Here is a 26,692-nt window from a genome sequence, read left to right as displayed (position 1 = left end):
GCACACCATGTATGTATATGTATGTATGTATATATATACATACATACATGTTATTCACTTAGTTCTAATTGTTAATTTATTTAACATAATATTTTTACATGCTTAGTTTTAATTTAAAACTGAATTGAATTATTTATTTTCCTTAATTTCTATTTTAATTAACTTTTAAATATAGTTTTGAGAATATTATTTATAAGTTTAAAACAATACCTTGGATCATAAGAGTCTGCATAACCAAGTTGACCACAGCTTCTAAACTCAACTTCAGATATTCTTGCTTTACCAACTGATGTTATGCCATCTTGTGTATATTTCCCAACCAAAACTCGACATCCAAAACCATCATTTGTTACTGATCCTTTAGGTTCGTTTGCACCTTCAATTATAATATTTCGAGATAATAATCCAACTTTAGCGCTCATGCTAAAATTTCTACCATTAATAGAATGCAAAGAAGCAGTATGAGTGTACTGAGATGGTGTATCAACTTTGAATCTTCTTCCATCATCAAAAACTGCAATAATAGTAAACTTTTCTGCTTGTCGAGGTTCAAATGTAGATGTTGTCACTAAAATTAAATCTCCAACAACCCAATCTGTTTTATCAATAACACTCAAAAACTGAGCATTTTTTTGCATTGTTTCATTTAAACGAGTCCAGTGCACTTTATGAGGACTTCCAAACATTGATAAATTACCAAAAACTCCTAAAGCTTTGGAACCAAGATTAGGTCCATTTGGTAATGGAAGATCTTGTGTGGACTGATCACCCCATAAACTAATTAAAACAAACAAAGTAGATGGGAATGGTTCATCTGGACGACCAATTATTAATTGTCCCTGATCAGAAATAATTATTATATTTGCACGAATTGTATGGTTTCTATTCATAGCAAGCTCAAGCGTTCCATATATATACAAACGAATCATTATAGGTATGTAAGCATTCTTGTCCACAATCACATGTTGACCTGCACGTATCATAACTGTATCATTATCTTTTGGTAAAGTGTTATTGTAACCTCCATACTCTTTTGTAATGTTTTTCCAAGTTTGAATGTCGCTCCAATTTGTTGGTGCTCCAAAAACACCCTTTACTACAGGTGGAAGTGTAGGTACAATGCATTTATCAAAGTAACATCTGTAAACTTGTAAACCAATATGTTGGCTTGGAGGATTATTAGGGTCAACAGTAGCATCGTTTTCAATTAGATATGTAACACTTTTAGAGCTGTTATCGTAAAACCAATTTCCATGTTTATAATAAGCAGCAACTGGAAACTTATTTGTGTTGTTAGTTGGTACATTTGTTGTTAAAAAGTAATCTGGTTCTTGCATTAAGTTATGAGAGAGATAAAGAAAGTTATTTGGTTGAAGTTCATAGATATCCATGCTGTAAGATATATTAACAAATTGAGTTGAATTAACAAATGAAAGCAAATACTTTTCACCTACTTCCAACAAGACTGTGTAACCTAGAGGATGAGTTATAGATTTTTTACGCCATTGAACAACACCTATATTATCAGAAACAACAGAACGCTTTTTTCTTGTTTGATAATTTATTTGTCGAGTAAAAAGGGCACTCTTTTCATTTATAGAACTTGGTAACACTTGATTAAAAGCTACACGAACAAACTTTCCACTAGAACAAATTGCTCCGGGAACACCACCAAAAGACATAGAATCATCCTGAAAACATCGACTTGAATCTAAAATATTTGTGTAAGGAATAACTCCTCCACCTGCATACCCTGACAAAGTTCCATCCATATCACTCAGCCAAGTTGCTGATACAAAAGGGAAAGACACTTTATTTTCCACATTATTAAATGAAAGAGCCTTAACATGGACAATAGCTCCGCCATCCATAGGCTTGCAATGAGCACATGTTCCTAGTGCAACACAGTTTCTATCAAAATTTACAAACTTAACATTATTCACAGTAAGTCGATGAGAAAACGGAAGTTTTATGCCGCTTAATGTACACAGAGGTTGAATGGATGGATCTTGAATTTCTCGTTTTGCTGATAATTCTGAATGACCAACAATTAATGAATTATTTATCATGGGAAAACCCCAAGGCGGACTTCTGGAAGATGCATCAGCCCATTCAATACCTGCTTCATCATTATCAAGAATAACAAAGTTCTGAAATCTAAAAAAACAAAAAAAACATATTGAAGTTATTTTAACTAATAGAAAAAATGCAATTTTTACAATTAAAATAGCATCAAAACTCATTCAAAGTTAAACTACAAGCAACTTGTTGTTTTCTACAGTTTTTTTTATCATTTTTGTTATTATTTCATTATTTCTATTATTTAGTTCAAAACTTGAGTTACTGCATTATACAGGGTTATGCCATAATTAAAACCACTTTATCCCATAATTAAAGACACTTTATTCCATAATTAAAACCACATTATTTTAAAATATATAAACTTAAAAAAATTGCCCAAGTATGACACAAGAAAGAAAGGCCCAAATTGAAATTACTAACGAAACACTTAAAAATGTTAAAAGATATTTAGATCTTGAAAAATCTAATAAAGAAATTCAAGAATTAACCAACTTATCCTACAGGTGTGTACGTAAATTTATTAAAAAAATTAATGATGACTTGACAGATATAGAAATATTAGGTGCCAAGAGAGGGCCGAAATTTAAGGATAACAGTATAATAAAAAATGAAATAGCCACATATTTAAATAATGACAGTAGTTATGTTCAGCAAGAAATTGTAGAAAATTTAAATAATATTGGAATCAATCGCTCACAAAGTTATGTAAGTAAAATTTAAAAAAAAAATCGGATATACTAGAAAGAGGCTAACTAAAGTACCAATTGAAAGAAATTCTCTGAGAATTATAGATGCCAGGCAATTATTTGCAAGAGAATTAGCAAACTATAATTATGACCAATTAGTATTTTTAGATGAAACAGGTTTAACCTGCACACCACTACTAATTATGGATATTCATCGGTAAATCAAAAAGTATATGTTACTGTCCCAGCCAGCAAAGGTGTAAATATTAGCTTGATGATGGTTATTAATATTAATGGAATAGTTTCTTATGAGTTAAGTGATGGTGCTTATAATTCAGAAAGATTTAAAAATTTTATTACACAAAATCTTATTCCATATTTCAGAAGCAATCCAAATCACGTTCTTATCATGGATAATTGTAAATTTCATCACAGCAGAGTGATGTGTTGAGATTATTAAATGAAAATCGGATTATATTCAAGTTTTTACCGGCCTATTCTCCCTAATTGGGGAGAATATAGAGAAAGTTTTTGGTGAAATAAAAACAATTTATAAGAGAATGAAGCCATTGGGTAAAACAAGAAACACGATAAAAGAGTGCGCTGGCTATCTACTAGACACCCAATCTGGTAGTTTTGCTAATTTTTACAAGCATCTTAGGCAATATTTATTGTTGGCATTGTCTAGAAAGTCTTTCATTTAAAAATAAATATTGAACTTAAAAAAATTTGTGGAAAATGTTTTTTTATAATTTTTCATAATTTATTTGTTTTATTAAATAGAGTATTTATAATCTTGTAATAAAATAGTTTTAATTATGGAATAAAGTGATTTTAATTATGGAATAACCCTGTAAATAAAAAGGTGTTTTAAATGCAATTTTCAGAAACAACTAAATGAAAAGGTCTTTTAAATGCAACCTTTTAAAACAACTATGATTTTCTTCCAATTACTATGATTTGTCTTGTAACCGCTTACAAAAGATAAAAAGGAGATAGAAAAGATAAAAAAAAGAGATAGAAAAGATAAAGAAAAGGAGATACAAAAGATAAAAAGTTATATAGTTTCTCTCCTTCTTTTTGAAAAGCAATTTTTTTTCAAGTATTAAAGTATATATTATTTCTGCTGAATTTTAACACAGTTTAAATAACTCATTTAATAGAATTTTACATATTTAAAATATGTTTAAATTTTCTACTTTTATGAAATTCATGGCTCCTGAACTTGCTTTTTTTAAACTGATTGAGGGGAGTGCAAACATAATTTAGCCTCTAGACTTGTATAGGGCTTTAAAAAAAATTAGAACTAATTAATTAAATTCACTAGATCTGTTTTTCTTTTTATTTAACCTCAGCCTTTAGACAAGATGATATTTGGTATAATGATAAACACCTATGATGTTTGATGTAATGGTGAACACTTATGCTGTTTGGTCTAATGGTGAACACCTATCATGTTTGATATAATAATGACCACCTATGGTACTTGATATAATGATGAATACCTATGATGTTTGGTTTAATGATGAATACCTATGGTGTTTGGTTTGATGATGAACACCTATGAAGTTTGATATAATGATAAAATGATATAAATTAAAAAAACAGAGAAAAAAAGTATGATATTTGAAAATTACACAAAATAAAAAACGGGAAAAAAATAAATCTATATAAACAAAGACTTCAGCAAACGGATGTAGGAAGTAAGAAAAAAAACTGTTTTCAGAAGAATAAAAATGAGCAAAAGGTTTGCTAAGGTTGTTTAAAAAAATTATGAGGATAAAAAAGATTTGAATTTAACACATAAAAATATTAGGAGTTTGAAAAAGAATTATGAAAAGTTCTTAGATATTATTTGCCAAACTTTTAACTTAATTAGCATTGATACTCACTTGCTTATTTTGAAAATGATTCAAACCTTCAACTACTTAGTTTTAATCCAGTTGTTTTAGAGCAGAACAATGATAAGTATGATGGAGTTCTTTTTTTTATAAAAAATTCTTTAGAAAACTTTCGATGCAATTTGAGTGTATGCTGTAAATAATGAAACTTTAACAATTAAATTAATCAACAAGAAATTAAAAATTCACTAGAAAGCTGTTAATATAGGTCACAAAATACTATTCTAACTTATTCTATAAAAACAAAAATGACTCAAAGTGCCTCTGGCAAATAATGAAAGAAATCACATGAAAAATAAAAAAGTCACAGGGAAAATAAAGAAATCAATGGGAAAATGAAAACTAACACTACCATTGAAACAAAGTTATCTAATAACATTCCATACGCAAACAATATGTTAATGATATACAAATTTTTGAACATAAGTAATTTAAAATGGGGTTACTTAAGATAGTGGTGTTACTTGGGACAAAATGAATAATTTTAGTTTGTTAAGTTAGTATTACCTCACAACCCATATTTCACAGATGGTTCATGCTTGAGTCTTTAAAAACATTATTCTGAGATAGTAGAGTTGGATGAAAGTTTATTATTAGTGTTTTTCTTCAGTTTTTACTTAGAACATATTTAAAGTGACTCCATAATTATTTGGATTCCTTATAATATGTTTGCTTTATGATTTTTAATCCATTCTATTTCATTCTTTGCTTAAGTTTAGGCTTTATAGACCTACTATCAATAACACAATAGGTACTTTCATTTGCTTTAACTTTATTCCGAAAAAGAAAATGGGTCACAAATGTAAACAAAACCTTGGAAGTCGTTCATATGCTGATCACATTGATAAATTTAAAACTCATTGAAACATGAATGTAGCCAATATAAAAGACTATGAGTTCCATTACATTTCAATTCAACTGTTTAATTAACTCTATTTTCCATTAAAATGTATTAAATGTTATTATATTATCATTTTTTTCAATAAATATTTGTTAAAAAAATGATTCTTTTCAAATATTTTGAGCCAGTTGTGAGATCTTATTTTAAAAACTAGTTGCTTATGGTATAAAAGAAAAAAATGTTAAGTTGGATCAAAAGCTATTTAACTAATTACAAACAATATGTTTATAATGAAAACTCTGTCTCACAAATATTAATCAAAACAACATGTGATGTTCTGCAAGAATCCATAATTAGACCATTTCTCTTTTTAATATACATCAATGATCTTAACAAAACTTTAAACTCAACAACCAACTTTTGCAGATGACACAAACTTGTTTTTAACTCATTTAAACATTATTACACTTTTTAATAACATGATAAACAAGCTTAAAAAAGTTTCTGATTCTTTTCTATTTTTCTATACAGGCACCAGACCTTTGAAACTCCCTGATGACAATTAATGGTCCTGATGAGAATGTCATCTTGACACTGCATGGGAAATTGAATAATAAAACACCTATAATTTAATCATCTACCACTTAATACACTTAGGCTTGTTATTCTAAGATTTATACTAGTATTTCCAAAATTTATATTTGTTGATATACGCCTATAGAGTTATACTTTATCCAGATTTGGTCATTAAAATATTACTCTAACGCCTATTTAACACAATAAATGTGTGAAATAGCCAATGAAATGTATATAATACATATAAATAATTTATGGATGCTTTGGAACATATATGCATGTCCATGAGGTGTATGTGTGTGCATACACATGCGTGGGTACATATATACCCATACGTGTTTGTATGAGTATATATGTAACTATGTTTACCAATGTGTGTATGTGTATATATATGTATTTATGTATATACTTCTAGACAGATACATACCTATTTGTATGTATGTGTATGCATATGTGTGTTTATAAGTGTGTATATATATATATAAAGATATGTATATATATATACATTTAGTGGATATATGTATATATATCCAATATACATGTCCAGTACTACTCAAGTTATACATAACGTGTCCAGTACTACATAATGTGTTTATACATATCAAGTTATAGATATATAGAGCACTATAGTTATACATAATAGTAAATACATAACTACTGTTAAACACACTAAAGGTGACACATTTAATATTCTTTCAATAGTCACTGCATCTTTTTACTATGCATATTTATCATACATACAATGCAAGCCACACCACACAAACTATTTATAAAACGAATCATTCCACTGGAAATTCTCATTCCACTTCTATTCATCAGTCAGACAAAACCAGCTTAGCTAACCAAAACCATTACAGTTACTTCCATAAATGTCACCATAAATGTTTTAAAACTTTTATTATTCTATACAAATTTTTCTAACCCCACCCCCACCTTTTTTTTATACTTACCATTTGACAACTATTTAAAAAAGTAATAATTCTACTCCAGCTCTGTTACATACATCATCTGATAACAACTTAAAAAACAAATAATTCCACTTCAACTCTGTTACATACACCCATACACATCCCTTTATAAAAGATAAGTTATAACACTTAAATCATATTTAAATTGACTAGATTCTACCGGTTAGGTGTTTTGCAAAACAAATAAATCTATTCCTCTTCAGATACTCCTGGTTACATTACAGTCACATGACGTGTGCACAGTTAACCTTGTAACTTATATAAAAATACAAAATTCCATATGATTTTAGATTATTAGTTGTAAAATATATCTACAGATTATTAGTTGTAAAAGATATATACAAGTTATCGTTACTATATAGGTGTTATGTAGTTGCAATAGTTTGTTATTTTTAAGATACATGTTCTAGTATTCATGTCTGATTTACGTTACACCAATTTAAATGACTTTGAACTATTTTTGTACTGATAACTCATACTATCAAGACACGCTACTACAGTAGTCACACACACGTACACTACATTGACTGTTTACATTATATACACAGCTTTAAGAACTTAAAACAGTTCACAACTTTACTGACCCATGTTATACTGCGACAAACACTTATCGACACTTATGTCAAAAAATTACTTACAGTTGTATGCAAGTTGTACTTTACTAAAATTCTATTTGATTGGTTAATAAAATAAATAAGTTATTTATAAGCAATTAATAAAACTAATTTAAAACTTTTCCAAAGATAACTCTGATGCCCCAACAAAATTTGCTAAATCTATTGGTGTTATATTTAAATCTAGAAACATATTAAACAAAACTTTGTTGTTAACACAGAATTTATACTGTTCTTTTATTCATAGCACATCAAATATGCAAATAATGTGTGAGGTAGTACTCATAAAGCAAAACTTCATTTTTTTATCATCATCAAAAACACTAAGGTTGCACAATAAACTTATTATTAACTCTAAACTATTGATTAGCGAAATGAATGCTTTGAATATCACTAACTAAACATGTCTAACAAATATATACAAACATATATAACAATCTATGCTTTATGTTTAAATGTAAATAAAACTTGTCTCCTTGTGTATTATAAAAACTCTGTATTTTAAAATCTTAAAAATAAATATGATTTAAGTACTAATAACTATTTAAATGCCTCTCTTTGCCATAATAAATATGATGAAATTTTTATTTCTTACTGTACCTTTTGAATAAAATAGTTATACTTAATACCGTTTTTTTTTCACTAATTAACTTATAGTTCCTTCAAACAGAAGTTAAAAGAAATTATTTTTTTCACTAGAAAACGCCTTTATTTATTTCTAACAATTGTTCTCTTTTTTTAAAACTTTATTGTTTATCTCTTTAATTTAAAACTTGTTGATGTATTTAACTGTAATGTATATCATTATAAAAATTGGAAAACTGTATTATTTATTCTAATATTATTATATTATTATTATAAAACTGTAAATTGTAGAGGGATTTGTAATAATATCAATATGATCTTCTAAAAGTTCATTAATATTTATAGTATGTGTAAAAAGAAAAAATAATTAAAAAAAAAAGTACTGAAACTTTTAACTATTAAAAAAATTAAAAACCACAAATGAATATATAAACAATTTGAAAATCAAAATAAAAAAAATTGAATTAGAAAAAATATTACCGAATTGCTCCACATTCCACACATTCTGCTCCTTTTTGATTATTCCATGTTAGAAAGTCATAAAAATTTGCAGGTTCATGACTCTCATCATTGCAACCACCAGTTTTGCTTGGATGATAAATAGGAAAAATCCACAAACCAAAACGACCCATAGTGTGAGCACTATTATTTTTAAACTCACGAAGTGGAACTTTTCTATTTAAAAAAACAAACATAGAAGATAAAATAAAAATATAAACAACTTTTAACTGAGTAATTTTATTTTTTGTCAAACTTAAACACAAATAGAGAAAATGTACATTTGAAAAAATTAAAAAAGAATAATCTAACACTGCTTCAAGTTTTTAAAAATAGTAAGGAAAGTATCTTAAATGATTCTTACTCCTTTAAATATTGACTTTTAATATTAAATATATTTTAAGTTGATTTTTTTTTATTTTAAACTTTTACTTCCAACAAGTCAGCAAGCAACCACTATAAAAGTTCATAGTTATTTGAAGAGAAAAGATGAAGTTTATAAAGCAAGATAATGATTAACAAACAAATTAAAAGATTGAAAATTATATGAATTAGGAAAACAAGACTAAGGGAGCAAATTCCAAAGAACTGATGTTTGAGGAAAAAAACTTGAAGAATAAGAATTTTTAAAGCACTTAGGAACAGTCACAGTAAAAGGATGAGACTTACATGAATGACAAGTAACATGAGAATGAATTTCAGTAGATGGCACATGAGAGCAGCACCCATTATAGTATTTATAGAAAAGAAAAAGAGAAGCAAAATTGCAATGAATTGACAATGGTTAAAGGTAGAGTGGTCCAACTATATTTACAATGCAATTTTGCACTTTGTTGAAAAGAGAAATGGCACCATTTAAAAATCCGCTCAAGATATGGCAACAGTATTCCATACAAGGATGGATTTGAGATTTATTTAGATAAAGAATAGAATCCGGAGTAAGAAAGTGATGAGCACAATAAAGAGATAAAACCTTTGCAAATGTTAATCCTAGAAGATGAAGGTAGATGAATCATCAAGTACATCATCTTTCATAAATATAAGAAGATCTAGATTGTTATGATAATGATTAGCTAAAAAAAATTAAGTTTTATCAAGTTGAAGTTTACTGACCACTGAGAGCCCCATGCTGTAGCAGAAATGATATTCTTTTCAAGCTCAAATGCCCACTCCAAGCAACCAGAGAGTGTTGGCTTCTTATCAGGACAAAAATAAATTATAGTATCATCAGCAAACAATGGGACCTTAGATGTGAGAATTTCTGGGAGATTGTTAATATAAATAAAAAAAGTATAGGGCCAATATTAGAACCTTGAGAAACCCCTGAAGTTACAGGATATGAAGAGTACTGTTCATCAAGAACAACATTTATGCTACGATTGGTAAGGAAGGATTCAATAACCTTAAAGATGTTATCTGGTAAAAGGTTTAGAAATGTTGAGAGCATTGGCCTTAACCTCTCCAGATCTATCTAATGCACAATAAAACCTATCAGTTATTACCACTAAAAAATCAGCAATAGAGTAAGAAAATCAAAAACCATATTAATGATCAGAAAGTTAGTTATTTGATTCAAAATGAGAGATTAAGTGTTTGTTAATTAAAAATTCAAAAAACTTGCTTATGATAAGAAGAAGACTAATGGGACAGTAATTAGACAAGTCAGATTACTCTCCAGAATTTTAGAAAACAGAGATAACAGATGCTGTTTTCCAGCAGGCTGGAAAACAGCATCTGGTAAGCACTTATTAAACAGTTTTAAAAATATAGACAATAGCTCCGGAGAACACTTCTGCAAAACTATAACAGGATGTATAAATATTATATAAAATATAACAACCCTAAGTGACAACCCTCTCACTAAATACTTTACTTTATGTCTTCTTGGATTATCATTCACTGGTAACCTCTCATGGAAACCATATGAACAATTGATTGTTGAGTTAGCATTGCTAAGGTTATTTTAACTTTATTGTGCTCACCACCATCTTTCTCTTGAATTCATTCTCTTTATCAACAAATCTCTTAGTTGTCCATGTATTTCAATACATACTATTGTCATATTTAGACTGATTTTTCTAATGATGCTCTTTCTCTTCTAAACAAGGTTTAAAAACAATTTGTAAACATAGTTTATCTAACTATTTCACAACCTACTTTACTGCCAAGGTTGAGCAAATACTATCATGGTTGCTGCTCAAAAGAGCTTTTTTCTATAGTTCCATTAACCAAAACTCATTCTTGTTTGACACATCATTCAGCAAGGTTGTTTCTTTTTACTATATCTGTACCAGTATAATCTAAAGACTTTTTTTTCCAGTTTTTTTCTCCTTTGGAACGCTGGATAGTTGTGAACAGCGTCTTCAGCTAAAAAGTTTTTTGTTTTTTTTTATATCTTATAAACTTATAACTATATGAAATAATATTTATAAAATTATATCCATCAATTCCTCTTAAAGAAGCAACTGAAGTACTCATGAGTTTATCAGAGCAGAGCAATATTTTTGACAAAATTAAATATGAAAAAAATAAAACTTCTAATAGAACTATGTTTATTCTGACCATACATTTTATGGAGCAATGAAATACATGAACTTCAAAATTCAGGTCCGTTAGGTCTTTTGTTTATGGTAGTTTTAGCTGAACCATTTCTTCAACATCATGAAAAAAGAGCACTCAATACAGTGCTGAAAACCAACCCACTTATTGATTTAAAGTCATTTTATAGAAACATAGATGAAAGTCATGCTAGAGTCCCTAACATTGCCCAGGCTGATCAATTTAAGACAATACTTAATCAACAGTATCCAAAAATGCAGTATAGTATCAAATTTAAAAATGACAAAAAAACACTAAATTTTCTAGACATATGCATTATAAATAACAAAAATGGTAAATATGAATTTAAAATATACACAGAAAAAATGCAGTTATTAACATTCAAGTAAAGGCAACATCAAACCATGACCCACAAATTTTAAATGAAATATTCAAAGGTTTCGTACATAAAGCATTTAATATATGCTGTCAGAAACAACAAACTGAATGAATGAATATAAAAAATAAACTGAAGTTCCTTATTCAACTATTTGTTGAAAATGGCTACAAACACTCTAATCTCATAAAAATCATAAAAGAAATAAAATGAAGAAACAAAAAATTACTAGTGACTAATAAAAATATTGAAAACATCTCCAGTACGTATCCAACGATTTCATTATCTTGGGTACCAATATTGTCTCCCAAATTACGTAAGGCGTTTAGGAAGGCAGGATATAAAACTTCTTTATCAAACCTGAACCTAGAGGCAATATTAACATCAAGAAATAAATCCAAACTACAAATGAACAGCCACCCAGGAGTCTACCTTATTAAATGTCATTGTAGCAAAAAGTATAAAGATGAAACAAAAATGCAAATAAAAACACGCATGCAACAACACAAAAACAGTACAATAGGAAATAAAGCAGAACGATCTGCATTAGCTACACAAATTGTACACAAAAAATTAACAAGGACAGTAGCAGAACTCTAAAAGTTGATGCTAAAAAGTTTGATTAGAAAGTTCATGAGGCACTTGAAACACAGTATTACCTCAATAAAATGGTATCAATTTAAATAAGGGACAATATGTATTAACAAAATTTTGGACACCATTTATGGCACACTTATGTCAGAAAAAGATAAACCATCCTATTGACATAAAATAACACTGCCGTTTTAAAAATAAGATATAAAAAAAAACAACTTATAAGCTGAAGATGCTGGTCACAACAATCAGAAATTTAAAAAAAAAAAAAATTTAGTATCGAGAGAAATTTGTATTTACTGATGTTTATAGAATAATAATGATAATAATAATAATATATACATATAAATACATATGTATATATGTATATTATATATATATATATATATATATATATATATATATATATATATATATATATATATATGTATATATATATATATATATATATATATATGTATGTATGTATGTATTATATATATATGTATATATATATATATATATATATATATTATATATATATATATATATATATATATATCTATATATATATATATTATATATATATATATATATATATATATATATATATATATATGAATGTATTTATAACTAGAATATATTATATTCTAGTTATCATTAAATACTTATGCAAATGCTACTATACTAATTACACAGGTCAACAAAAAAAATTTTTTTCTGGTTCCGAGCAAATAATTTGTTTTTTGTATAGCATTTCCATTTTGATTTCAAATATGAAATTCATTTTTTATTATCACGTCAAGTTGTAAAGATATTTAGGTTCAAATCTTTAGTATTTGGGGTAAAGTCACTAATATTGTCGAAAAAAAAGTTATTTAAAAGTATGTCAAGTGGGGTCTCAAAAGAAGCATATTTTCATAGATATTTTAGAAAACATAAATATTTTTCCTTGAAATTTATTGACAAAAAAATTATGTGAAAAAATGCTAGACTCTTAAAAAAATTTCTACAGAATGTTATTCAGCAATAATACAAGAAATACTTATTTTTATTACAAATGAAAAAAATTTTAAAAACTTTTTACAACTTTTACAAGTTGTAAAAAATATATTTTTTTTACAACTTGACGTGATGGTAAAAAATGAGTTGCATATTTGAAATCAAATAGAGAAATAGTATACTAAAAACAACTTGTTTGCTCGGAACCAGAAAATTTTTTTTTTTGTTGACCAGTGCTATATATATATATATATATATATATATATATATATATATATATATATATATATATATATATATATATATATATATATATATATATATATATGTATATATATATATATATGTATATATATACATATTTATAACTGGAATATATTATATTATAGTTAACATTAAATACTTGTGCACATGCACATAATAATGATAATAATAATATATACATATAAATACATATGTATATATGTATATATATATATATATATGTATGTATGTATGTCTTATATATATATATATATATATGTATATATATATATATATATATATGTATATATATATATATATATATATATATATATATATATATATATATATAATATATATGTATGTATTTATAACTAGAATATATTATATTCTAGTTATCATTAAATACTTATGCACATGCTACTATACTAACTACACAGGTCAACAAAAAAAAATTTTTTCTGGTTCCGAGCAAATAATTTGTTTTTTGTATAGCATTTCTCATTTTGATTTCAAATATGAAATTCATTTTTTATTATCACGTCAAGTTGTAAAGATATTTAGGTTCAAATCTTTAGTATTTGGGGTAAAGTCACTAATATTGTCGAAAAAAAAGTTATTTAAAAGTATGTCAAGTGGGGTCTCAAAAGAAGCATATTTTCATAGAGATTTTAGAAAACATAAATATTTTTCCTTGAAATTTATTGACAAAAAATTATGTAAAAAAATGCTAGACTCTTAAAAAAAATTCTACAGAATGTTATTCAGCAATAATACAAGAAATACTTATTTTTATTACAAATGAAAAACATTTTGAAAACTTTTTACAACTTTTACAAGTTGCATAAAATACATTTTTTTTACAACTTGACGTGATGGTAAAAAATGAGTTGCATATTTAAAATCAAAATGAGAAATGGTATACTAAAAACAACTTGTTTGCTCGGAACCAGAAAATTTTTTTTTTTTGTTGACCAGTGCTATATATATATATATATATATATATATATATATATATATATATATATATATATATATATATATATATATATATATATATATATATATATATATATATATATATATATATATATTATGTATATATGTATATATATATATATATATATATATATATATATATATATATATGTATATATATACATATTTATAACTGGAATATATTATATTATAGTTAACATTAAATAATTGTGCACATGCACATAATAATGATAATAATAATAATATATACATATAAATACATATGTATATATGTATATATATATATATATATATATATATATATATATATATATATATATATATATATATATATGTATGTAAGTATGTAGTATATATATATATATATATATGTATATATATATATAAATATATATATATATGTATATATATATATATATATATATATATATATATATATATATATATATATGTATGTATTTATAACTAGAATATATTATGTTCTCAGTTATCATTAAATACTTATGCACATGCTACTATACTAATTACACAGGTCAACAAAAAATTTTTTTTTCTGGTTCCGAGCAAATAATTTGTTTTTTGAATAGCATTTCTCATTTTGATTTCAAATATGAAATTCATTTTTTTACCATCACGTCAAGTTGTAAAGATATTTAGGTTCAAATATTTAGTATTTGGGGTAAAGTCACTAATATTGTCGAAAAAAAAGTTATTTAAAAGTATGTCAAGTGGGGTCTCAAAAGAAGCATATTTTCATAGAGATTTTAGAAAACATAAATATTTTTCCTTGAAATTTATTGACAAAAAAATTATGTGAAAAAATGCTAGACTCTTAAAAAAATTTCTACAGAATGTTATTCAGCAATAATACAAGAAATACTTATTTTTATTACAAATGAAAAAAATTTTAAAAACTTTTTACAACTTTTACAAGTTGTAAAAAATACATTTTTTTTACAACTTGACGTGATGGTAAAAAATGAGTTGCATATTTGAAATCAAAATGAGAAATGGTATACTAAAAACAACTTGTTTGCTCGGAACCAGAAAATTTTTTTTTTTGTTGACCAGTGCTATATATATATATATATATATATATATATATATATATATATATATATATTATATATATATATATATATATATATATATATATATATATATGAATATATATATATATATATGTATATATATACATATTTATAACTGGAATATATTATATTATAGTTAACATTAAATACTTGTGCACATGCACATAATAATGATAATAATAATATATACATATAAATACATATGTATATATGTATATATATATATATATATATATATATATATATATATATATATATATGTATGTACGTATGTAATATATATAAATTATATATATATATATGTATATATATATATATATATATATATATATATTATATATATATATATATATATATATATATATATATATATATATGTATATATATATATTATATATATATATATATATATATATATATATATATATATATTGTATGTATTTATAACTAGAATATATTATATTCTAGTTATCATTAAATACTTATGCAAATGCTACTATACTAATTACACAGGTCAACAAAAAAATTTTTTTCTGGTTCCGAGCAAATAATTTGTTTTTTGTATAGCATTTCTCATTTTGATTTCAAATATGAAATTCATTTTTTATTATCACGTCAAGTTGTAAAGATATTTAGGTTCAAATCTTTAGTATTTGGGGTAAAGTCACTAATATTGTCGAAAAAAAAGTTATTTAAAAGTATGTCAAGTGGGTTCTCAAAAGAAGCATATTTTCATAGAGATTTTAGAAAACATAAATATTTTTCCTTGAAATTTATTGACAAAAAATTATGTAAAAAAATGCTAGACTCTTAAAAAAATTTCTACAGAATGTTATTTAGCAATAATACAAGAAATACTTATTTTTATTACAAATGAAAAACATTTTAAAAACTTTTTACAACTTTTACAAGTTGTATAAAATACATTTTTTTTACAACTTGACGTGATGGTAAAAAAGGAGTTGCATATTTGAAATCAAAATGAGAAATGGTATACTAAAAACAACTTGTTTGCTCGGAACCAGAAAAATTTTTTTTTGTTGACCAGTGCTATATATATATAAATATATATATATATATATATATATATATATATATATATATATATATATATATATATATATATATATATATATATATATATATATATATATATATATGTATATATATATATATATATATATATATATATATATATATATATATATGTATATATATACATATTTATAACTGGAATATATTATATTATAGTTAACATTAAATACTTGTGCACATGCACATAATAATGATAATAATAATATATACATATAAATACATATGTATATATGTATATATATTATATATATATATATATATATATATATATATAATATATATATATATATATATATATATATGTATGTACGTATGTAATATATAGAAATATATATATATATATGTATATATATATATATATATACTATATATATATATATATATATATATATATATATATATATATATATATGTATATATATATATATATGTATATATATATATATATATATATATATATATATGTATGTATATATAACTAGAATATATTATATTCTAGTTATCATTAAATACTTATGCAAATGCTACTATACTAATTACACAGGTCAACAAAAAAATTTTTTTCTGGTTCCGAGCAAATAATTTGTTTTTTGTATAGCAATACTCATTTTGATTTCAAATATGAAAATCATTTTTTATAATCACGTCAAGTTGTAAAGATATTTAGGTTCAAATCTTTAGTATTTGGGGTAAAGTCACAAATATTGTCGAAAAAAAAGTTATTTAAAAGTATGTCAAGTGGGTTCTCAAAAGAAGCATATTTTCATAGAGATTTTAGAAAACATAAATATTTTTCCTTGAAATTTATTGACAAAAAATTATGTAAAAAAATGCTAGACTCTTAAAAAAATTTCTACAGAATGTTATTTAGCAATAATACAAGAAATACTTATTTTTATTACAAATGAAAAACATTTTAAAAACTTTTTACAACTTTTACAAGTTGTATAAAATACATTTTTTTTACAACTTGACGTGATGGTAAAAAAGGAGTTGCATATTTGAAATCAAAATGAGAAATGGTATACTAAAAACAACTTGTTTGCTCGGAACCAGAAAAATTTTTTTTTGTTGACCAGTGCTATATATATATATATATATATATATATATATATATATATATATATATATATATATATATATATATATATATATATATATATATATATATATATATATATATATATATATGTATATATATATATATATATATATATATATATATATATATATATATGTATATATATACAGTGGTGTGAAAATTATTAAGACCATTGTTGAAAAAGTAAATTTTTCGAATATTTCCTTTAAAGACACGCACACAATGTCATAAAATGGGCATAGTTCAGTATTTTGTGGATGCTCCTCTAGCTGCAATAAGTTTTTCAACCCTCTTAGGCATTCCATCAATCAGTCTTGGACACATGTCTTGTATTTCTGGATCATGTGTCCAAACCTCTATGAGCGCCTCAATCAATGCGACTTTTGTTGTTGGTTTTCTGTCGGCAATTCTCTTTTTGACTATCATCCACAAGTTTTCTATCGGGTTCATATCAGGTGAATTACCAGTCCATGGTAGGATAGGAACATTATTACGATTCAAAAAGTTTGTAACAGAGAGTGCCCGATGACACGGTGCACCGTCTTGTTGGAAGATGAAATCACCATCAGGAAAATGAATTGGAAGTTGAGGTAGAAGGCTTTTCTCTAATATGTTGATGTATTGATGTTGATTCATTCTGCCTTCAACAATTCTAAGGGCTCCTACACCATGGGAACTTATCATTGACCATATCATTACTGAGGTAGGATGCTTGACGGTCTTTACCAGACATTGCGGATGAAATTCTTTTCCAGAACGACGGCGCACGTACTGACATTTATCATCGAGTATCTCGAACATAGACTCGTCACTAAAGCAAACCTAAAAATACAAACACACTGTAAAAGCCTTGAGCTTACATTAGATTAACATCCTGTAATCACTGGTTACATGTTCAATTCATTTTGAATTCATGCAATAAACATAGCCATTGCTACAATGTTCGATACATAAAACAATTGCACTAGTGGGTAATGATATTAAACATCATTATTATATGAAAAAATATGTTACATTTTGCTTCAACTTAAAGTACATGATTGTAAGCTCTTATATAAAAAATGGTAAAGGGTAAAATACCTTTCTCCATTGTTCTGTGGTCCAATCTTTGTGATCCATGGCCCATTGCAGTCGTCGCATTTGTTGAGCATTGGTTAAGAGCGGTTTTTTGCGCGGTCGACGTGCTACAAATCCATCTTGTATCAGCCATCTCCAAACACAACTTGTTGAGACATTGATCTGGTGCTCCTGCAGCACACCCTGGAGCTGCTTGCTGGTCATTCTTCTGTTTTTTCGAACGTTTGCAAGCAGAACCCTTCTTGCACGTGGCGTCATGACTGATTTTCGTCCTGAAGTGGAACGTCTTGGAGAGGATGTAAAACCAAAGTCCAATTGTTTCTTGATGGTAAAAACTGCTGTTTTACTTAGTCCACATCTCTTGGCAATTTCCCGTTGTGAAAATGTTTCCAACTTTAATAATGCTTCAACTTTGCCTCGCTTTCTGGGACTAGGGTCAGCAACTTTACCCATATTTTGAAAATATAATATAATCTGACAAAAAAAAATGCTTAAATAATCAAAATCACATATTTAAAATCAGAAAAATGTTAAACTGTATCACTAACAACAGCAATAATCTAACAAAAATCACTTATAGTTCGTTTGAACCATACATATTCACTTGTCTGCAACTTACATTTCACAAGGCAAAATATACCAAATGTTTACTAAAACACATAACTCTACAATAAAAGTTAATAAATTAAAATTAAAATTAATAATTTCAATACTCAGCCACACCCACAGCACGTTTATAATAAAATAAAGTAGTGCTGCAACTTTTTTAGAATCTAAAAAGTGGTATAAACTAAAAAAAAAGCTTTTTTTCTTGGTGGTCTTAATATTTTTCACACCACTGTACATATTTATAACTGGAATATATTATATTATAGTTAACATTAAATAATTGTGCACATGCACATAATAATGATAATAATAATAATATATACATATAAATACATATTTATATATTTATATATATATATATATATATATATATATATATATATATATGTATATATATATATATATATATATATATATGTATATATATATATATATATATATATATATATATATATATATATATATATATGTATGTATTTATAACTAGAATATATTATGTTCTAGTTATCATTAAATACTTATGCACATGCTACTATACTAATTACACAGGTCAACAAAAAATTTTTTTTTCTGGTTCCGAGCAAATAATTTGTTTTTTGAATAGCATTTCTCATTTTGATTTCAAATATGAAATTCATTTTTTACCATCACGTCAAGTTGTAAAGATATTTAGGTTCAAATATTTAGTATTTGGGGTAAAGTCACTAATATTGTCGAAAAAAAAGTTATTTAAAAGTATGTCAAGTGGGGTCTCAAAAGAAGCATATTTTCATAGAGATTTTAGAAAACATAAATATTTTTCCTTGAAATTTATTGACAAAAAAATTATGTGAAAAAATGCTAGACTCTTAAAAAAATTTCTACAGAATGTTATTCAGCAATAATACAAGAAATACTTATTTTTATTACAAATGAAAAAAATTTTAAAAACTTTTTACAACTTTTACAAGTTGTAAAAAATACATTTTTTTTCCAACTTGACGTGATGGTAAAAAATGAGTTGCATATTTGAAATCAAAATGAGAAATGGTATACTAAAAACAATTTGTTTGCTCGGAACCAGAAAATTTTTTTTTTTGTTGACCAGTGCTATATATATATAATATATATATATATATATATATATATATATATATATATATATATATATATATATATATGTATATATATACATATTTATAACTGGAATATATTATATTATAGTTAACATTAAATACTTGTGCACATGCACATAATAATGATAATAATAATATATACATATAAATACATATGTATATATGTATATATATATATATATATATATATATATATATATATATATATATATATATATATATATATATATGTATGTACGTATGTAATATATATATATATATTATATATATGTATATATATATATATATATATATATATATATATATATATCATGTATATATATATATATATATATATATATATATATGTATGTATATATAACTAGAATATATTATATTCTAGTTATCATTAAATACTTATGCAAATGCTACTATACTAATTACACAGGTCAACAAAAAAATTTTTTTCTGGTTCCGAGCAAATAATTTGTTTTTTGTATAGCATTTCTCATTTTGATTTCAAATATGAAATTCATTTTCTATTATCACGTCAAGTTGTAAAGATATTTAGGTTCAAATCTTTAGTATTTGGGGTAAAGTCACTAATATTGTCGAAAAAAAAGTTATTTAAAAGTATGTCAAGTGGGGTCTCAAAAGAAGCATATTTTCATAGAGATTTTAGAAAACATAAATATTTTTCCTTGAAATTTATTGACAAAAAATTATGTGAAAAAATGCTAGACTCTTAAAAAAATTTCTACAGAATGTTATTCAGCAATAATACAAGAAATACTTATTTTTATTACAAATGAAAAACATTTTAAAAACTTTTTACAACTTTTACAAGTTGTATAAAATACATTTTTTTTACAACTTGACGTGATGGTAAAAAAGGAGTTGCATATTTGAAATCAAAATGAGAAATGGTATACTAAAAACAACTTGTTTGCTCGGAACCAGAAAAATTTTTTTTTGTTGACCAGTGCTATATATATATATATATATATATATATATATATATATATATATATATATATATATATATATATATATATATATATATATATATATATATATATATATATATATATATATATATATATATATATATATATGTATATATATATATTTATAACTGGAATATATTATATTATAGTTAACATTAAATACTTGTGCACATGCTACTATACTAATAAGTAATATATAAATAAATATATATATATATATATATATATATATATATATATATATATACATATATGTATATATATATGTATATATATATCTATATATATATATATATATATATATATATATATATATATATATATATATATAATATATATATATATATATATATATATATATATATATATATATATATATATATATAGGAATATAAATATATATCTATGTAAAAATTTATTTAAATGCAACTAAAAATAAAAAACCTTGGGCAAACTGTATCTGTATAAGAAGGACCATCTGGATGTTCAAACATTTGATACCAAAATCCTAAATGACTTCCACCTGCTGCTGCATTGTGAGAAACTGTATTGTTAGCATTAGTTACCCAGTACGCAGCTGGGGTAACATCAACATTTAATGTTGAGCTTGATGGTTTCACAAATATTGCTAGATTGTATCGGATAACATTTCCTACTTCAATTCCATCTTCCATAAAGTATGCATTACCTAGAATTAAATTTATAACTTATAAAACATTTTGTTTTTTATTAAACAACAAAATTAATTTTTTCTTTTTTCATTCATTTTTTAATTTCTATCAAAAACTCCTTAAAAAAAAATTTAATAAAAAATATCTTATGTAATCTTTTTTAATATGTATTGAATTTTATAGAATAAAACAAAAACAAAAAAACATCGTATGAATTACAAAACTTTTTAAAAAAAGAGATAATTAAGAGAAGCTGAATTTATATGTAAATTGCTGTACTTCAAAAGAGTTTTTAAAAAATACTTGAGAAAACTGAATAAATATTCGTCAACCCTGAATTATTACACATTAGTTTAAATATGTACTGTAATTAACATACACTGTTAAAAAACTATTTAAACAAAAAACATTCTTGAGCAAGCCTAAAAAAAAATTAAGTTATGTGCTTATTAAACAATTGAAATAATATTTTATAGTCTGGATAACGTTTCATGTAAAAGTTTTAAAGAGAGTTCTGGAAAACATTTTTGTAAAACTGTGACAGGATTGTTGTCTGGACCGAAAGCTATAAACAAAGCTTTAGCTATTTAAGCAAAAAATTCAACTCAACAGAAAGTCTGAGTACCAAGGTGATTTGTGTGTCTAACAACTTATTCTTAATTTCTTTAGAATCACAAGAAGAATTTTGTAAATTGATTTACAAGATACGCTAAATAAAAAGTTTTTTGCAAATAGTTCTGTCATTTTTTTGCACTTGGGAGAAATATTAAGATCAGATTCATGTATGAGAGATGGACACTCTTGCTTCTTTTATCTTACCTTTCTTTTAAAAAATTTTACCTTCACTTTTTGGTTTGCGTCTTGTTTCTGACCTTGCCTCATGCTCAGTTTTTAGTTATTCAATTTAAGTGGTTCTGACCATGCAATGATCTCTATAAATTTATAAATTTTGTTTTGCACATGTTCTTCAGACTCACCCTATTATCACACTACCTACTACTACTCTTAAGCTAATTAGGATTCATTTCATGATTTTATTTAGGCTGATGTTTTTTGTCTATCTGCAGATAAATGCACCTCTTACATAACCTCCTGGATCCAGGCAGGTATGAAAGTTTTTATTCTTTCTTGTAGGTATTAAGTCAAGCCTGATTCTACTCCATGGTTTTTACTTTCTTGTGCAACCGCTGTATCTAATTTAATAATTTTTTTTTATCTTTTTCACAAGAACAACTCTCTTAAGTACAGGCGTTTTTTTGTTAATGTTAATCAATGTAAAAAAGTCTGTTGCTATGTTCCTTTAAAGATTGAAAATAAAAGGATTGAAAATAATTTAAGTGAACGTAACCATAAACAAAGCATAAAAATGTTTTAATAGATCAAAATGGCTGTTCAAAATGTTTCAGATTATGAAATTAACAACTAGCATCTAGCCAGCACTTTTTTTGAACTCTTAGATGTAGAAAATGCAGCAAAACCAAAAACAGCCAGGAACATTAAAACATATTATGACTCAGTACAAATATTTGTACTTTATTCAAATAAATATTTATACTTGTATTTTGAATATACATATTTAAAAGTGTTAACAATGTCTTTAAACAAAGGAAAAAGAGGCAACACAAAAAAGGTTCGAATTTGCAGATTTCCATAACTTTTTGTCTGCAGACAAATTTTTTAATGAAGCTTAACTGATTATATTAAAAAAGGCCAAAAAAGTAACAAAAACTGCAACAATATTAGTTTTGTTTTAACAAAATTTAAAATTTAAACCTAAATTTTAACAAATACTAACTAGTTTAATTACAATTTGAAATTTAGCAATTTTAGATTTGTTGAAATTGTTCAGTAATGCTTCAAGAGTTAGTACAACTACCAATTGTTGGTGAATTTCAGAAAACCCTTAGTTGTTATACCATTTGTGTTCAAAAATACAAGAAAGGTTTTAAAGGGCCTATAACAGCTGTTGAACTCTAAAATGAATTATCAATGAATAAAGATTTTCTTAAAATAAATCTAAAGAATGTTTGATCACCACTGACAATTTTTTTTTTAATTATAGTGATGGTGCAACAGATTTATTAATGATTTTCACAGTTAAGCTACTTTAGATAGAAAAACATTTATGTTTTATGTTTATTATCAAAACTTTCATCATATATTATAACAACATAACTTAACTTAAGGACATAAAAAGCATTATTTCATTATATTTTATATTTCATCATATATTTCATTAGTAATATACATATAAACAAAAGTTTTAAGAAACTTTTGCTATATATTTAACAATGATTTTGTTTACCTTTAAAACTTTTAAATTTTAACCTGAGTTAGGTAATCTTTTTAAAGTTAAGGGTTCAAATAATGATTGTAAAGATAAGCACCAAACAACAAAATAAATAATTCAAAACAAAAATAATAAATAAAAACAAAATAAATGTTTTTTTTACTTATCTTTTATGCAAATGTTGCAATTTTATGTGTATGTACTGAACTTTGAATAAAAAGTATATATTTAAATAGTGAATGTTTATTTAGGGACAGAAATTTTTATAGATAAATTACAAAAACAGAAACCATGTTAAGCTGTAAAAATAATACTACACTTTGTTGAAATGTGAAAATTAAAACAAAAAGTATTCTTTTTATTTTAATTTTAACATTTTAACGAAGTTTTTTATTTGCTATCTATGGAAATTAAAAAAAAAAAAAAAACATTAGCAAATTTATTATGTGCTAAATTTCAGTTACATAAAAATTTGGTTTTGTTATTGCCACCATTTTTTTTTTTTTTTTTTTGAAAGGCCACCATTTTTAAAATTTTGAAATAGTATTTAGTAGTTTAGTATTAAGTTATAAAATTGTCAAAAGAATAACGACAGAATAACAGAGCAACAATGTTTAACTTTTATAACGTTTAGCTATTACTGATGCTAACTTTTTTGCATAATATCTGTTTAAAATTTCTAATATTTGTTTCATTTATTATTTCATTTAGTTTTTTTCAAACAGGTACCATTAATCTAGAGCATGTAAAAAGATAAAATGTAATTTTCTTTAGGAATATAAAATTACAAATTCAATAATCTATTTTTAATGAGAAGTTCATATCTTTATTATTAAATGTGGAAAGTTGTTCATCAATGTTATAAACAGTGTAAATAAAAATCAATTATTTATTGTTTTTAATTAATAATTTAAGTTTTCAATTTCTGCATTAAAATTATTTTTCACAAACGAAGTAAGCAGAAATAGGTTTATTGGTTTGCTTAACTTAATTTAGCATAACAATGAGGAATTTTACATTGTGCGCAAATTTTATCACAAAATATGATACTAAATTTGCTTATTACGCTAAATATACAAATGTGTTTGTTTGAAATAAATGTAAATGTATTCATCAATAAATGCTTAAGCATTGAAATAAAAAAAAAAAATTTTAATAGCTAATTAAATAAAAAACAAATATTACTTAAACCACAAATTTTAAGTTAGTTTTAAAAAATATAATCATAGAATTGAAGACATAAGTGGATGAAGGTGTTATGTTACACCAATATGGAAAGAGATATCAGGAGTTAAAGTTTTGAACACATATTGTTCTAGATATTTTTATATAGCAAAGATATGTTAATATTTATGGAGAGATATAGTAACCAATTTTTATGTTTTTTGTGTATTTGTGTATGCAATATTTAATTGTGAATATTAATATAAAATTTAAAAAGTGGAATTTTGTATTTTTGCGACATAACGCCTTCATCCACTTATGCCTTCAATTGAAAACTTAATTAAATATTTGTTATCTTGTGTTTGTATATGGGGAAATAGAAAGAGCAAGAATTTCTCTTTTCATGCATTCGCAATTAAAACATTTCACAAAACCAATTTTAGTAAATATGATAAGAACAAATATTCTACTTATTTTGCTGCAATAATAAAAAAAATTGTTTGAAATATAGTTCTTACACCTTTCTTGTTTCTATAGACTCAAACTTTATGATTGCCTAACATTTTTGAACACTTTCTAACAAAATTAGATTTCTAGTTTCTATATCTTGAGTTTTTCATAGCCATATTTTCCCAATACATTTGGCTTCAAATATTGCTTTATCATTCTTAAAATACTTCCTTTTTATTATATCATATTTTTACTTATACGATATTAATGCTTGTTGTTTTTTAAGTTTTCTTAACTTGCCTTTTAATAGTAACTACTCATTGTATTTAAGGTAATTTATAAACTCTTCAACTTCTAAAAGTTAATATTTACATAAATAATCAGCATATTGTGTTCAAACAGCTTTAGACTATTATTTTTTTTGTGTCAGCATTTTCTAATGTTTAAAGAAACTTTTCTTTATTTTTATTAAATTTTAAAAATCTTTTACTACCATTAATACAAGATCTAAAGAACACCATTTTGGAATCTTTTGATTG

The 26,692-nt window shown here is 24.6% G+C and overlaps 1 protein-coding gene across 2 annotated transcripts in view; it reads right to left on the bottom strand.

Annotated features, from left to right (window-relative positions):
* The window catches only part of LOC100197653 (fibrocystin-L), a 143,707-nt gene that overhangs the window by 36,603 nt on the left and 80,412 nt on the right, over positions 1 to 26,692 (bottom strand). For both annotated transcript variants that reach the window (XM_065804129.1, XM_065804130.1), the window contains 3 exons: positions 22,023 to 22,266; positions 8,734 to 8,928; positions 211 to 2,157 (listed from right to left, as the gene is read on the bottom strand). In XM_065804129.1, the coding sequence (XP_065660201.1) occupies positions 211 to 2,157; positions 8,734 to 8,928; positions 22,023 to 22,266 (2,386 nt within the window). The remainder of the gene's footprint in view (positions 1 to 210; positions 2,158 to 8,733; positions 8,929 to 22,022; positions 22,267 to 26,692) is intronic.

Source organism: Hydra vulgaris, chromosome 08 (genome assembly GCF_038396675.1).
Source record: "Hydra vulgaris chromosome 08, alternate assembly HydraT2T_AEP".
NCBI classification, from domain to species: Eukaryota; Metazoa; Cnidaria; class Hydrozoa; order Anthoathecata; family Hydridae; genus Hydra; species Hydra vulgaris.
Note: the sequence above shows the minus strand (reverse complement) of the source record. Positions and strands in the feature narration are given on the sequence as shown.